Here is a 14,513-nt window from a genome sequence, read left to right on the forward strand (position 1 = left end):
TATTTTAATTTTCTTAAACACTTTTATAGGTGTGGGAGTGAATTTTCTCAAAATTTTCTCTTAATTAATAATTATTTTATAAAATGTAGTTTTAATTATTTGATTTTTATATATATATTTTTAGTCATTTATAAAATAAAAAAATAAAAAATTATATTTTATTAAATAATTAAAAAAAGAAAATTGAGATGATTCATTTCCGACCACTAATGACTAGTCCCACTCTAGTGGCGAAGTTAAGGCAGGGTAATGACAAAGCAAAGAAAAGTGGTTAATCCGCCACTCTTTGGTTTCTCCGCCTCTCTCACTTGCTCCTCCTAACTCCCAACGGATTCATCGAGAGACACCTTTTCTTTCTGTCTTATATCTTCTCAGATCTCCCTTCTCCCTTTTATTTCCATTTTCGCCATTCCCATTCTCCGTTCTCTCTCTCTCTCTCTCTCTCTCTCCAAAATGCAGTCGACTCTCTCACTCTCCTTCTCTCCTTCTTCCTCCGCCGCAGCAGTTTCCAGATCACACACCACCAGATTCTCACTAAACACTTCCACGCCCCTCAATCTCCGCTTCTGCGGCCTCAGGCCTCAGGCATTAGCTTTCAATGCTTCCGGCAACCATCGTTCCTCTAAGCTCCCGTCCCGTCCCCGCTCTCAAGCCATCTCAGCTGCGCTCTCCGCCAATGGCAGCCCTCCCAAATTCTTCGACTATGATTTGTTGATTATTGGCGCTGGCGTCGGCGGCCACGGCGCTGCGCTTCACGCTGTAGAGAAGGTCCGATCTCCCAAACTTGATCTCAATTATTTAATGTTTAATAGTATCTTACAAAAGTAAGCTTAGCAGGACAGGGTTCACCTGGGACTAATAATTGTTTAATATAATTAGATTGATAAGGTTCAATAGTGGTGCACTGTACCGTACTGTAAATTACTTGTTATGTATAAGTGTATAACTATCTTAAGGATCACATGTACATTACAGGGTTTGAAAACGGCAATTGTGGAGGGAGACGTGGTGGGAGGGACGTGTGTGAACAGAGGCTGTGTTCCTTCAAAGGCTCTTTTGGCTGTGGCTGGTCGTATGCGAGAACTGCAGAATGATCACCATTTGAAGTCCTTGGGCTTGCAGGTAACAATGCTATATAATATCTTAGTTAATTTGGTTTCGAAATTTGAATCTGTGGTGCTGTCAATTGCTGTGATGGCAATGGAATACTGGTATTTGCCCCATGGTAGAGCAGTGGGCCGATCAGATACACGAGTAAATTGGTTTCCTTTGTTTTGCTTGATCTAGGTTTCTGCTGCTGGGTATGACAGACAAGGAGTTGCTGACCATGCTATAAATCTTGCGTCAAAAATCCGCAATAACTTAACCAACTCAATGAAAGCACTTGGAGTAGATATACTTACTGGTTTTGGAAAAATTTTGGTATGTCATGAATCTATAGTTAATATTTTGGGCTGTGGATCCATATTTTTGTCATGCCTAATTGCTTGGGAAAAATGAACCATTTGTTTATTAAGCAAGGCTATCCTTAAACTTCAAAAGATTCCGAGTTCTTGACATTCATTTGCTTTATGGATTTGTTTAGGGTCCTCAAAAAGTGCAAATTGGCTCCTCAGACAAAATAGTAACTGCAAAAGATATCATTATTGCAACTGGATCTGTTCCTTTTGTTCCCAAGGGAATTGAAATTGATGGTATGTATCAATTACTTCACAACACTAGTATTTGGATTGGAGATATTTTTATTGATTACTAGTATTTAACTTATTCGTCTCCATTAGAATTTATATGATGAGATTGTCGGTCAGTATATTACAATAGTACATTCTATTTATGATCTCAAATGTCAAAATGATTCATATTTTAGAAAAAAAGAGGATTTTATTAAGATGAGGAGGAGGATAATAAAAATTGGGGATTACGGTTTCCCTATACAAATGCAAAACAAACAAAACATTTATCAATAAAACATAGCTTTCTAATCTCTCAACATGTCAGTTTGATGATTCATGTAGACTCACTGTCTGTATTCAATCTTTAGAAGAGGGGATAGGGCTGTGTTCTATTTAATGGTTAACGCTCCTGACACTTGAGTTCATCAAGTGGACTGAAACAGTCGTATCTCTTCGAAATTGAAAAACTCAGAAATGCCATATATCCTAATTTGTTCTCTTTTCAGTTTATAATTAGCTTTTGTCCATAAATTCAACCTTGTATTGTCCTTGTTTGTCATCTCCTGATTTCTTATAAGATATATTCAGACATTCGGTATAATTACTTATTTTTTCCTAATGAAAATTTGCCAATTGATCACCTTCAGGGAAGACTGTGATTACCAGTGACCATGCACTCAAACTGGAGTTTGTTCCTGATTGGATAGCAATTGTTGGAAGTGGTTACATTGGCCTTGAATTCAGTGATGTATATACTGCACTTGGAAGTGAGGTAGTACATCTTTGGCATACATTTTTCATTATCTTTTATACTTGAGAAATATTACAAATAGTTGACTGTTGTTCAACCTTGTACAGATCTTGAAAGAGAGATACTAGATATTTGGCATGCTTTTTTCTTTCTCGATACTTTTTATTCTGAGAAGTATTACAAATAATTGAGTGTCGTACAACCACATCCCTCGATATACAAAATTTATACAAATATTTAATTTATTAAGGCTAGTAATTTAGTTGTAATGATATTCTGCAGGTTACTTTTGTTGAAGCTTTAGATCAGCTTATGCCTGGATTTGATCCAGAAATTGGAAAATTGGCTCAGAGGGTTCTTATTAACCCCCGGAATATTGATTATCAAACGGGAGTTTTTGCAAGCAAGGTAATTACATCTTGTAATTTATTGATTTAGATTTTTGTTGGTTGGCTACTTTCATGAATCACAGTCCTGATGTTTTCCATAGATCACGCCGGCAAGGGATGGAAAACCTGTCAGGATTGAACTCATTGATGCAAAGACCAAGGAACCAAAGGACACTTTGGAGGTAATTTACCCGAAAATTTTATCTCCTTGATGTAAATATTTCTCCCATCATCCCATGGGAAGGAGAGAGAAGGTTATTAATTGCAAAATTGGAATTTGAGATGGAGTAAACATGGACAAGAATGTACTCATATTTAACTATTAGTTTCATTAGTAGTAACTGTGTCTGATCATGTACTTTGTAAGGCACCAACACACTCATGACAAGAGGACTTGCCACTTAACTTGAATCACATATTCAAAAGCCAGAAGTGGTTGATGCACTGCACATCAATTTTGCATAAAATCAACAAAATAAGTGCATGAAGCTGCACTGAGGCAGGCAATTCAAGTCTATGATGATTGATAACCAAATTACTTTTCTTTCTTGTCTATGCTTAGCTTTAGAGATAGCAGTCCCCTTGAACTTAGCACTGTGAGGTTATGAGCTGAAATCCTTAACTAATTGTAGTGCTAGGTTTTGTGGAATCCTTGAACTATCTGGAAATCTCAAAGTTAAATGATCTCTTTATTTGTTTCATACCGGTTCATATGGATTCATCACAACCTGACAAGTTCTTATCTGCTTTGGTATAGGTGGATGCTGCACTAATAGCAACTGGCAGGGCTCCATTCACACAAGGTCTTGGGTTGGAGAATGTATGCATTTCTAACAGAAATGTTTTTAGGACAGAATGTTTTCCCTTAAAGAAATGATTATAAAATTTGGCATGTTGTTCCTACAGATTGATGTGGTAACACAGAGAGGTTTCGTTCCTGTGGATGAGCGCATGCGAGTAATTGATTCAAATGGAAAGCTGGTTTGTCTAAGTTTCTCAGGTGCTAATCAAGCAATTATCTTTATCTGATCTATGGCTACTGATATAGGATTTGGAATGTTAGGTACCGCATTTATATTGCATTGGTGATGCAAATGGCAAAATGATGCTTGCTCATGCTGCCAGTGCTCAAGGAATTTCAGGTAACTGGCAACTGATGTAATTTTCTAGAAATTATTAGTATTTTGCTTCAGCCGACCCCACTTAGTGGGACAAGGCTTTGTTGTTGTTGTTGTTGTTGTATTAGTATTTTGCTTCGTTTCACTCGATAATTTCTTTTTTTGACAGTTGTTGAACAAGTTACTGGAAGAGATCACATACTCAATCATTTAAGTGTTCCGGCTGCTTGTTTCACTCATCCTGAAATCAGCATGGTTGGACTAACAGAGGTATATCAGAATTTTCTTTTTATTTTATGTGTCATTCTCTGCAGTAATGTTACAGTAATGGACTTCTTCTGAATCTTCTCTTTCATATATGTACTTAACTTTCCTTCCAGTTTTCTGGTCTAACACCCTTTTCCCCCCAATATTATACTATAATATTTCTGCTTTTTGTCTTGAATTTGGAAGATCAAGATCTTATATTTTGTGACCAACATAAAATCTGCAGCCTCAAGCAAGGGAGAAAGGTGAAAAAGAGGGTTTTGAAGTAAGTGTTGCCAAAACAAGTTTTAAAGCTAACACAAAGGCACTAGCAGAAAATGAAGGAGAGGGACTTGCCAAGGTTCTACTTCTGTATTTCTCTTTGATGCTATTTGCGTACGAAATGATAGATAAGTTTTACATCTTTTCTAAGTTATAACTTGCGGTGCTGAACAAGTTTGTTGTCTCTGTGTGAGACTTGCTACACATTGCTAACTGTCATTTATGCTTTAATGCAGTTGATATATAGACCTGACAATGGAGAGATACTAGGTGTTCATATTTTTGGTCTGCATGCAGCAGATCTCATCCACGAAGCATCAAATGCAATAGCATTAGGAACACGTATTCAGGTAAAATTTGTTCAGATTGACTTTTTAGTTTAGAGTTTTTCTTTTTTCCCCCACCACATTTTGTTATCAATAAAGTTTTTAGTCTATTAATGTTCGTGTTATTGGCCAACCATGTGTTTTGCTGTCGTACTGTTTATTTGATATTTCATCATATTTCGCCACAATGCAGGACATAAAACTTGCAGTTCATGCTCATCCAACTTTGTCAGAGGTTCTTGATGAGCTGTTCAAGTCAGCAAAGGTGAGCTATCCTTTACTTAAAACATCATATTAAGCATATGACCATTCCAGCATACCTAATTTATAATGGTGAAAATGTGAAGATAGGCATCAAGTTGTTCATGGTTTTCAATCTAAACTTCTTTCTGAAAGTGGTGAATTTAAGGTTAAATTCTATTAATGCACAGCTAGTTTATTGTATCTTGTAAATTGATACACGCCATCTTCAATTACTGAGGCAGGTTAAAGCACATGCTTCCATCCCAGTAAGTGAACCAGTTGCAGTGTAATCTTCCCCAAAAGTATAAATTTTGAAGAAATTTGCTTGTACTAGGAACCTCCGGAATACTCATCTTCAAGCGGAAGACTTGGGCACATTCAGAAGCCTGTAGTAGGGAACCGCTGGAAGGAGACCACGGACAGCCATGGAATGAATAGCCGCGGAGTATTAGATGTAGTATTATCACTTTTTCTTAGTTTTTTTAGTGCATTCCAGAGATGCTTAGCTTCAATGTTGCATTTCTCAAACTGATTTGCTTCTCATAATTATAGTCTTCTTTAGAGTGGTATACTTTACAAAGCTCTTGGTTTTTGCACCCAAAAATAATGTACCCATTTTTTCCTCATAAGTACTTGGCCAAACTAGTTGATAAAATTAATCCCGATCGACATCTTCGTCAAACTAATTAGCTCCCAACGTGTTCCATTCTAGGTTTTCGTGGGCTCGAATAGATTTGCCAAATCTACTATCGATTATTAATTGGCTTGGGAAGAGAATGAAGTTTGCTCCCGTTCCAAAATGATCAATGATAGCCCCGAAATCATAGCCTTGTCAGAATTCAACCTTAAAAAGTAATAAGAAAAGTTTATTTCTGTTTAACCTGACAAACAACTAACGTTTAGATTGTGTTTTTGTTTTTGCGTTTCAAAGGTAAAAAGCACGTTTAAGTTTCGCTGAAGTGGTTTGTGTTGAACCCTTTAATTTTTTATTTGGCTACTTTTTCTTCTTGTAAACGCTGAAGTTTACAAAACGCTTTTGAACTACCGAAAAATGTTACCATGTACTGAGTAGTATTATTTTAGACCATTTCATCATTCTTTTATTATCTTGCTATTCCATCCTTCCTTTCATTTACATTAAAATTAAATGCTAACAAACCCTCTAATTTTGAATAACTCTTCTCGATCTAGCTATGTCAAGTCGTCAAAAAATCCGTAATGAATATTTTTTCGAAAGTTAAACAAGATCGCTAATGATGATCAACATGAGAAAAAAAGATTAAATTTCCAAATGAAAAATGGCCCTTAGTACAGGTAGACATCGGAATACCGGATACAAATATTCTGTAGTCGGGAACTTTTTTTTGATAATCATTCTGTAGTCGATATTAACGCGAATAAACTTTTATGATAAAACGTAACAGAAAAAGTGGGAAGCCGATAAAGACATGCCAGATTAGATTTGCAGAGTAAACCTATGACATGCTTGCCACGCTACCCATTCTACGATCATTCCATAATATCAATAAATTACTATTTGTGCCCATAAAAGATTCAGATGCTAATAAATGTACGAATAAAATAACTATAACCACGGAGCCCAGACATTGGTTACACAATTAGTGCGTTAATGTATTCTTGGCGCACAGCTCTCTTCCGTGGATCTTTTTATTCTTATATGGAAATATTTATCGGCATTTGTTGGTAATTTATTCTTCATAATATTATAAGAGTAGGAGGAGATATCACAAGACTCTGAAAATTATAACAAAGGATTATTCATAGCTTGTTAATTTAGATTCGATGAAAGCTAAATTATGCCTAAATACATTTCCCTAGAAACCCACTACTTTTGCTTATGGCTTCTGATATCCGCATTTCTACGGCAGTGAAACAATCAAACAGGAGAAAAACACATGGAACTAAATATTTCACTGAAAAACTTTAAATGGTCTTTAACAGAAATCACCAACAAAGCACATCATTATCTCTGGATTAATTAAAACCCATAAGTATCCATAAAATTGAACTATACTACTGAATTTAGATTAAAACAAAATGTTAACACCAAAACATATATAGAGCTTGAATAAGGAATCTAAATGAAAAACCCTAATAGCTCCATTCGATAGTAGCAGTTTACTCTTCCTCAGCGGATCCCTCGTCGCTCTTCTTGTTATGCTTCCTTGCATACCTCTGGTTCCTCAAAAACTTTGGATCCATCTACAGTAATTGCCGACAACACAATATTATTAGAACAAAAATGAATGGAAACAGATTAACTGAGAATGTTTAAAGGGAAATTTGAAATAAGAAAGGGTGAGGAAAGAACAGTACCCCTTTGGTGGAAGTGTGGCGGTGCTTCTTTGGCTTCTTGATGCCATTCTTGTGGGCCTTGTAGGACTGGTTGTGAGCTGTGTGGTTCTTCGACTTTGCCATCTCTGAATCCACAAAACAGAACAAATTAGAAATAAGGAGAAGAAAATGGGTGAGAAATTACGGCAGAGAAATTGAAGAAGAAGAAGAAAAAACGAACCGTGAAAAAACAGAGGGAGTGCTGAGCTCTAGGGTTTTCTGCGGAACAGGAAATTAGGAACGAAGCAAATGGGATGTTTATATACGTGAGCGAAAACCCTAGGACATTTTATCTTCTTAATTACAATAATGCCCTTCCGGGCCGGAGACAGATAGTTAGGCCCAATTTATGTCAAATAAAAATATGAAGACGCCTAAAAATCATATTTAAAAAAAAGAGCTTTGTAAAAAACTTATTTTTTTAATATGTTTGTAGTATGCACTTAATTCATCCATTAATCCAAGCCCAACAAATTTTCATACATTACTAGATTTTTGTCCATAACAATATTATGAGAATATAGCCCATTTGGGATTAATGTATGACATATTTAATTTTAATTGGAAAAAAAATTTAAGTTTAATTATAATAAAAGAAGTAATATATGACATATTTTTATTGTAAAATTAGTAATATATAATAGATTTATTGAAATTAAAATCCATAAATTGAAAAACTAATAGTAAGAAGCCTATTTTTGTTTTTTATTAATTAGAATGTAGAACTTAAAAGTTAAAATACCATCGTCATACACTGATACACCCTTACTATAGCTTTAAACAAATACCATAAAAAAAAAAATACGCATTGTAAATTTGCAGAGCAGGACATGCGGATGATTTGTATTGGTGGCAAATTGGTAATTGGCTAATGGGGGTAGCAAATGCAAATGTAAGATGTGAAAAGACAATTAAGGACTTATGGTGGTGTGGGATCTCATCGATCGCGTGGCTTCCTTTCGTTTTTGTCATTCACATAATTTCGTGAACTAAGCAGCGATCTGTGACACTCTCTTCTCCCCAGATTCATACACAACTTTCTCTCAATTTCCCACTTTCCCTTTGGATCTCAACGCTGAAAGCAAAACCATGTTTCTCTTTGACTGGTTCTACGGCATTCTAGCTTCCCTCGGTCTTTGGCAGAAAGAAGCTAAGATTCTTTTCCTCGGTCTCGATAATGCCGGAAAAACCACCCTCCTTCACATGCTCAAAGATGAGGTAACAACATCAAACAATTTCCCTCTCTCCTAATTTTTTTTGTGTGTGATTCTGAATGGTTTAAAAATGAAATTTAATTTTTCTTTCCATGTCATTGCAGAGATTAGTTCAACATCAACCAACCCAACACCCCACTTCGGAGGAATTGAGCATTGGGAAGATCAAGTTCAAAGCTTTCGATTTGGGCGGTCACCAAGTTGCCCGCAGAGTCTGGAAAGATTATTACGCCAAGGTCATTAATCAATCCTTTGTGTTTATCAATTTTTGACTTTTTTCCTCTCTCAAATAAAAAATTTTAAGATAATGCAGCTTTAAAATGCTTTTAGTTTTTGAAAATGGGATATCTTTATGTGGCTTGCGGGAGGGTATTTATAATAGGGATTAATGTGTACTTGGTTGTCATTTAATATAGATGTCTATATGATGCATGCATATCCTGCTTTTTATGTGCAGATTTGTTGTTTTTTATTGTTATTTGTGTAGAGATTCCTGTCAAATCTTCGATGAGAAACATACTAAGCTTAAATTTTATCCGCATTATGTTGTTTCCAGAGAGTGCATGGTTTACAAGTGTTTTGGTTAGAGCCGTAGTGGAATTTCCTTTTCAGTTGGATGTGATGTAGCAATTGTGCTTCTTAGATTGATTTTCAATTGAAGCCTGAGACGTGCTAATCTTCAGCCTGGATACCAATTGCTTTTGATATGATTGGCTAATGCCTTTCTTTTAACTTCTAACTCTGGTTGGTTTCCTCATCATAGATTCATAGACCAGCTTTTCTTGAATTCTTTTTCTGGCTGCCCTCACTTTCTTGGGACATTTGAAATTTTTTAGCCTATTTATCTATTGATAGGACACAATGATGTAGATTGATCCATGTAGACATGCTTTACAACAAGACATAATGCTCATCTATTCTAACGGAAAATAACTGGTTGATTTTCTAAGGTTATGGCTCTTTGCAATATTTTCTGCTTTAATTTTCACTTGTTGGACTCTGTTTATTAGTTTGTTTTATCTTATGAACTCACATCCCCCCAACACAAAAAAAAAATGTTCAGCTCTTCTTATAAGTTGAAAAGTTAGCTTAGCTTCTAAAATATTCTCTGTTTACCGTATTTTCATATATATGAAAATCCAATTTATAAATTCACTATTTTGATACCCTAAACCAAACTCACCTTTAATATATATTGTAACCAACTTACAACTTGCTTGATATTCATATGTTTTTCCTGATTCAGCCAGTTATGCCTTCATAATCCCAGGTGGAACCTTTTGTGTTTTTTCTGATTCATGGGAGGCAAATACTGACAGTGGAAATTGAACTTGTTAACACTCTTTTAAACTTGCAGAATGTATTTTACTAGGCTTTCCTAATATGTCCAAGTTCTTCCAGATCAGTTGGATATAGAAGAGCACACAGAAGAGTAGGAGGAATAAATGAGATGCATGGAACTATAACCATCTAGTTGTTAGATTTTCTAATAAATTGATATAACCTACTGAAGTATTCCAAGAAGCAGTTATTTTAATATTTTAGGTTATTAACATGATCCAACTCCCCGACATTCTGCCCTTGCGGTTTACTCTCTGAAATTTAGTGAGTTTGCATATGAATTATAAAACACATCATCAAATGTCCTTTTCATATTATTTTTTGTCCCTAAAAGGGACTTACTTGATATGAGTTTATACATTCAGAGAGTAGTGTACTACGATTTAAAATTTAGGATTAAACTATTTGTAGAAAATAATTTAAGGGACTAATAGCGTTTAGATAAATCAGCTGTCAGCACACCATGTTCATCGACAGGTTGTGATTCAGTCATCTTTCCTTGCCTCGTCTGGCATTACTTGCATGTCAAATGTGCTATAATCTGACCTCTTGAGGTTGGTGATCTCTTTATCAACAAAGAACAAGCGCTCTTGGATAGATGTATTCACTATACGGAAACATGTGTGCCATGCCTTATCTGCGATGACTGCAATGCTGCATAATAATAATTCTTTTTCTTTTTCATTATTATTGCTTGTGACATCACATGTATGTTGTCTTTACAGGTTGATGCTGTAGTTTACCTAGTTGATGCCTATGACAAGGAGAGGTTTGCTGAATCAAAGAAGGAACTGGATGCATTGCTTTCAGATGAAGCCTTAGCAAATGTTCCATTTCTTGTGCTAGGCAACAAGATTGACATTCCATATGCTGCTTCGGAAGAAGAGCTACGATATCATCTAGGCCTGACCAATTTCACCACGGGGAAGGGAAAGGTCAATCTTACAGAGTCCAATGTTCGGCCTCTTGAAGTGTTCATGTGCAGCATTGTCCGCAAGATGGGGTACGGCGATGGTTTCAAATGGGTCTCTCAATATATAAAGTAGAGCCTGTGCATCATTTTTCTTCCCCTTTCCCAGGTTAACAAACAAGCACTCACTGTCTGCAGTTACATCAGAAGAGGCTTTATCTTTGTTTGGTTTTGGTGATTTGGATTTAATTGGATTATTTGATACAACTGCAGTACTATTATGGATTACAATTTGTATCCTTAGGGATTCTTTTGTGGGCTGGGGCATATTCATTCTCCTTTGAAACATTGGATTCTGTTGTAAGGTGGTATGACCGAGGAGAAACAGAGAAGTCACCAATAAATTTAGAAAGAAAAAAAAAATTATATTCCACTCTGTGTTGTTGATTTTGAAATAGAGAGAAATCTAATATATCAACATCGTTTCGCATGTTAGCATGTTCTGAAATTGAGTTGATGACTAAAACAGTAAAACACACAAAAATGCCAAATAGAATAACTAATCGCCTTTTGTTGTAATGTATTGAAGTATTATTGGTTGTGCATCATATTCATGGAGACAATGATCATAGCAAAACCAAAACACAATAATTACTTTATTTAAATTACTTTATTTAATAGTGCCTCATCAAAATTACATGCAAACAGGTCACATGCAAAAACATAGCTTGTAGAATCAATTCAATTAATTCCTCCGAGGCTGGAACACAATCAGGCTGCAACTGTACATACTTCATTTACCCGTTGGAAAGAATATATAGAAGTGCTTTTCGTACAAGTGATTCATCTTGCCGGGATTCCACAAGTACTTTTCATTCACATACAAGTAATTTTCACATACGTCTAACTTTGTTGTCTTACCCTTTTCCATTTTCGGTTTTTCATCAAGTTTAATTGTCATCCACCATTCTTTGTTGATGTCTTATTAAGTTTTGACTTTTGACTTATTGCCATGCCTGTGAATGGTGCTATCCACATGAAATGTGAACATAATAGTTAAGATTAAGACAGTTATGTACTTTGGTCGATATGTCAATAATTAATCGGTCATCAATATAAATTTTATTTTTTTTTGGTGACCAATATAAATTTTATTTAAAGAGTTGTCATATATAAAAGATAAAATTTAAACTTTTAAACACTTGTTTAAACAAAAAAAACAAAAAAAAAAAACAAAAAAAATGAACTAATTACTCAATTTATCAACCCAAATTAATTTTAAATATATTAAATTATTTAATAATTATTAATTATTATTTTTATATAAAAATATTTTATATAAATAATTATCTTAAAAAATTAATTTTTTACATTTTTATTTAACTTTTAATTTTGATATATATATTCTAAAAAATTTTACACGGTTATTTTGTTTAGATTTTTTTTAGATAATAAATTTTTGAGTAATGCTATATATACACCAAAATTAGTTACTAAAGTCAATCATCAGTATAAAATATATGTTGAAATATAAATACATATTGAAAATAAATTAAACCACACATATATTTATATATATTAGTGGCTGATTTTAAAGACTAATTTTAGTGTACAAATAACATTTTTGTAAATTTTATCTAGAAATTCTATTTATTTATTTTCCTTAGCTTTTTTTTCTATAGCGAAGCCAATAGACTCAGAAACCCAGCGGTTGGTTCTACATTCATACGGATGTTTCAAATAACAAATCAAAATGACGCGTACTAACCAATCAAATACCCACAACTGGAATATCCACCCAATGACTGGCTACTCCGGTTTCCACAACCTGCCCGCACGAAAGCTTCCCGCCTACTTCACTGGCTACGCCGGTATTCAGTATTATAAATTGAGTGAAAAATAAATAAATAAATAAACTCCACAAAAAAATCAGCGAAAATAAGTAACCTAGGAAGAAGAAAAAATCACTGATTTCGTTTTCTTCTGTTGCGTTTTCTTGTTCTCTCTTTGTTGATTCATCTTATCGCTCTCAGTTAATATCATCGTCTAGCTTACTCTGTTGGCTACGCCGGTTGGAGTTTCCGACGAACTCGTCGGCGGCGGATTTTTATCGCTGTTTATTTTTCCACCGAATTATTAATCTTTTATAGGAAAAAAAAATGTTTCTTGTCGATTGGTTCTATGGAGTTCTTGCATCGCTGGGTCTGTGGCAAAAAGAGGCAAAGATTTTATTCCTTGGGTTAGATAATGCTGGGAAGACCACCTTGCTTCACATGCTCAAAGACGAGGTTATTATTATTATTATCATTATTATTATTTCGTCCCTTTTCTCCTTTTTCGATCTTATCCTGCATCTAGTTTTATTGTTTTCTCTGCGATCGAAAAATATCAAATTTATTTGATTATCTTCGTTTTATTTGTTTATGTTTTTGGTGTGATGAATACCTTCTTGTAGTGATTAAGAAAACCTGAGTTTTGCAGAGATTAGTTCAGCATCAGCCTACTCAATATCCAACTTCTGAAGAGTTGAGTATTGGGAAGATAAAATTCAAGGCCTTTGATTTGGGTGGCCATCAAATTGCTCGCAGGGTCTGGAAGGATTATTATGCTAAGGTTTGTTAACTTTTATTAGAAATAAAATTTTCTTCTGTTATTTTTATGTCTGTGAATGCGAGACACAGGTTTTTACTGCCTTAGTAGAGAGACATGGTAGGGTTAAGTGCAAGATCATTCATTATATGATTCAAAACATGCATTTAGAACGTCCAATTTAGTATACATGAACCCCATGGCATTGAATTTTGGTAGGATTGTTAGATTGTTTATGGTCTTCATGGTGCATTGCAAGAGTCGTTAATGTTTATTGTGTAGTGTCAATTCAGTATTTGTTCCCATTCCCAAGCAATAACATTTGTAGTTTCCTAATTCGTGTGAATTTACCTGTTAACTCTGAAGTTGATGCCATGTAGGTGGATGCTGTAGTCTACCTGGTAGATGCATATGACAAGGAGAGGTTTGCAGAATCAAAGAGGGAGCTGGATGCCCTTCTTTCTGATGAGTCACTAGCAAATGTACCTTTTCTTATCTTGGGAAACAAGATTGACATACCTTATGCAGCATCGGAGGAAGAATTGCGATATAATATGGGACTGAGTAACTTCACTACTGGCAAGGGCAATGTGAATCTGGCAGACACTGGAGTCAGACCTCTTGAGGTGTTCATGTGCAGTATCGTCCGCAAGATGGGGTATGGTGAAGGCTTCAAGTGGCTCTCTCAGTACATTAAGTAGAGGGAAGACAAATAGACCACAAGTGTGCAGTGTGCTCCTGGTTTGGTTCTCAACTTCTCATGGTGCTGATGCAATCTCAACATTAGCAGTTGTACGTTTTAGACGTCTCATGTAAATTGGATATACTATAATGTTTTCTATTTTTATTTGTACTTAGTTATGAGACTCGCTTGTTTCTATTTTTGGTAGGGGTTGAGAAGCTTGTGTTTCTGTCTATATTGGTTACTAAAATTGCCTATCTAATAGTGTGTTTTGAATGTGTGAAATGGCTCCATCTATATATATGCTTTGAGTAGAATGAGAATGTGAAATGGCAGAGCTTCAGAGATCAATTCATTCGGAGAGTAATTAACTGCATGGTTCCAGTATGATAAG

At 35.1% G+C, this 14,513-nt stretch overlaps 4 protein-coding genes and 1 non-coding gene across 5 annotated transcripts; 4 read left to right on the forward strand and 1 right to left on the reverse strand.

Annotated features, from left to right (window-relative positions):
* The first annotated feature begins 190 nt into the window (after positions 1 to 190).
* On the forward strand, positions 191 to 5,657 carry LOC112703358 (dihydrolipoyl dehydrogenase 2, chloroplastic). The gene is made up of 15 exons (XM_025754779.3): positions 191 to 768; positions 976 to 1,122; positions 1,288 to 1,422; positions 1,586 to 1,694; positions 2,321 to 2,445; positions 2,707 to 2,832; positions 2,915 to 2,995; positions 3,571 to 3,633; positions 3,720 to 3,794; positions 3,877 to 3,955; positions 4,101 to 4,201; positions 4,425 to 4,538; positions 4,696 to 4,809; positions 4,979 to 5,050; positions 5,271 to 5,657. The coding sequence occupies exons 1-15, from the start codon at positions 454 to 456 to the stop codon at positions 5,316 to 5,318; spliced, it is 1,704 nt and encodes a 567-aa protein (XP_025610564.1). The 5' UTR covers positions 191 to 453; the 3' UTR covers positions 5,319 to 5,657.
* Positions 5,658 to 6,932: 1,275 nt separating this feature from the next.
* Positions 6,933 to 7,683, reverse strand: LOC112703382 (large ribosomal subunit protein eL29z). Its single transcript, XM_025754805.2, has 3 exons — positions 7,565 to 7,683; positions 7,366 to 7,469; positions 6,933 to 7,251 (listed from the first exon to the last, which is right to left on the reverse strand). The coding sequence occupies exons 2-3, from the start codon at positions 7,465 to 7,467 to the stop codon at positions 7,168 to 7,170; spliced, it is 186 nt and encodes a 61-aa protein (XP_025610590.1). The 5' UTR covers positions 7,468 to 7,469; positions 7,565 to 7,683; the 3' UTR covers positions 6,933 to 7,167.
* A 566-nt stretch (positions 7,684 to 8,249) lies between these two features.
* Positions 8,250 to 11,285, forward strand: LOC112703375 (small COPII coat GTPase SAR1A). Its single transcript, XM_025754798.3, has 3 exons — positions 8,250 to 8,601; positions 8,702 to 8,833; positions 10,664 to 11,285. The coding sequence occupies exons 1-3, from the start codon at positions 8,473 to 8,475 to the stop codon at positions 10,982 to 10,984; spliced, it is 582 nt and encodes a 193-aa protein (XP_025610583.1). The 5' UTR covers positions 8,250 to 8,472; the 3' UTR covers positions 10,985 to 11,285.
* On the forward strand, positions 9,861 to 9,984 carry LOC112714751 (small nucleolar RNA snoR83). The gene has a single exon (XR_003159345.1). It is a non-coding gene; the product is annotated as a small nucleolar RNA snoR83 (small nucleolar RNA).
* A 1,446-nt stretch (positions 11,286 to 12,731) lies between the features above and the next one.
* On the forward strand, positions 12,732 to 14,404 carry LOC112703364 (small COPII coat GTPase SAR1A). Its single transcript, XM_025754785.2, has 3 exons — positions 12,732 to 13,136; positions 13,330 to 13,461; positions 13,818 to 14,404. Exons 1-3 carry the CDS (start codon positions 13,008 to 13,010, stop codon positions 14,136 to 14,138), a joined length of 582 nt encoding a protein of 193 aa, XP_025610570.1. The 5' UTR covers positions 12,732 to 13,007; the 3' UTR covers positions 14,139 to 14,404.
* The last annotated feature ends 109 nt before the right edge of the window (positions 14,405 to 14,513 follow it).

The sequence above is a fragment of the Arachis hypogaea genome, chromosome 1, assembly GCF_003086295.3.
Source record: "Arachis hypogaea cultivar Tifrunner chromosome 1, arahy.Tifrunner.gnm2.J5K5, whole genome shotgun sequence".
Classification (NCBI taxonomy): Eukaryota; Viridiplantae; Streptophyta; class Magnoliopsida; order Fabales; family Fabaceae; genus Arachis; species Arachis hypogaea.

Coding starts and splice junctions, on each gene's coding strand:
- LOC112703358 (XM_025754779.3), top strand. CDS start 454: ATGCAGTCGACTCTCTCACTCTCCTTCTCTCCTTCTTCCTCCGCCGCA. Junction 2,446..2,706: donor ATACTGCACTTGGAAGTGAG/GTAGTACATCTT, acceptor GATATTCTGCAG/GTTACTTTTGTTGAAGCTTT. Junction 3,956..4,100: donor CAGTGCTCAAGGAATTTCAG/GTAACTGGCAAC, acceptor TTTTTTTGACAG/TTGTTGAACAAGTTACTGGA.
- LOC112703382 (XM_025754805.2), bottom strand. CDS start 7,467: ATGGCAAAGTCGAAGAACCACACAGCTCACAACCAGTCCTACAAGGCC. Junction 7,252..7,365: donor GCCACACTTCCACCAAAGGG/GTACTGTTCTTT, acceptor CAATTACTGTAG/ATGGATCCAAAGTTTTTGAG.
- LOC112703375 (XM_025754798.3), top strand. CDS start 8,473: ATGTTTCTCTTTGACTGGTTCTACGGCATTCTAGCTTCCCTCGGTCTT. Junction 8,602..8,701: donor TTCACATGCTCAAAGATGAG/GTAACAACATCA, acceptor ATGTCATTGCAG/AGATTAGTTCAACATCAACC. Junction 8,834..10,663: donor GGAAAGATTATTACGCCAAG/GTCATTAATCAA, acceptor TTGTCTTTACAG/GTTGATGCTGTAGTTTACCT.
- LOC112703364 (XM_025754785.2), top strand. CDS start 13,008: ATGTTTCTTGTCGATTGGTTCTATGGAGTTCTTGCATCGCTGGGTCTG. Junction 13,137..13,329: donor TTCACATGCTCAAAGACGAG/GTTATTATTATT, acceptor TGAGTTTTGCAG/AGATTAGTTCAGCATCAGCC. Junction 13,462..13,817: donor GGAAGGATTATTATGCTAAG/GTTTGTTAACTT, acceptor GATGCCATGTAG/GTGGATGCTGTAGTCTACCT.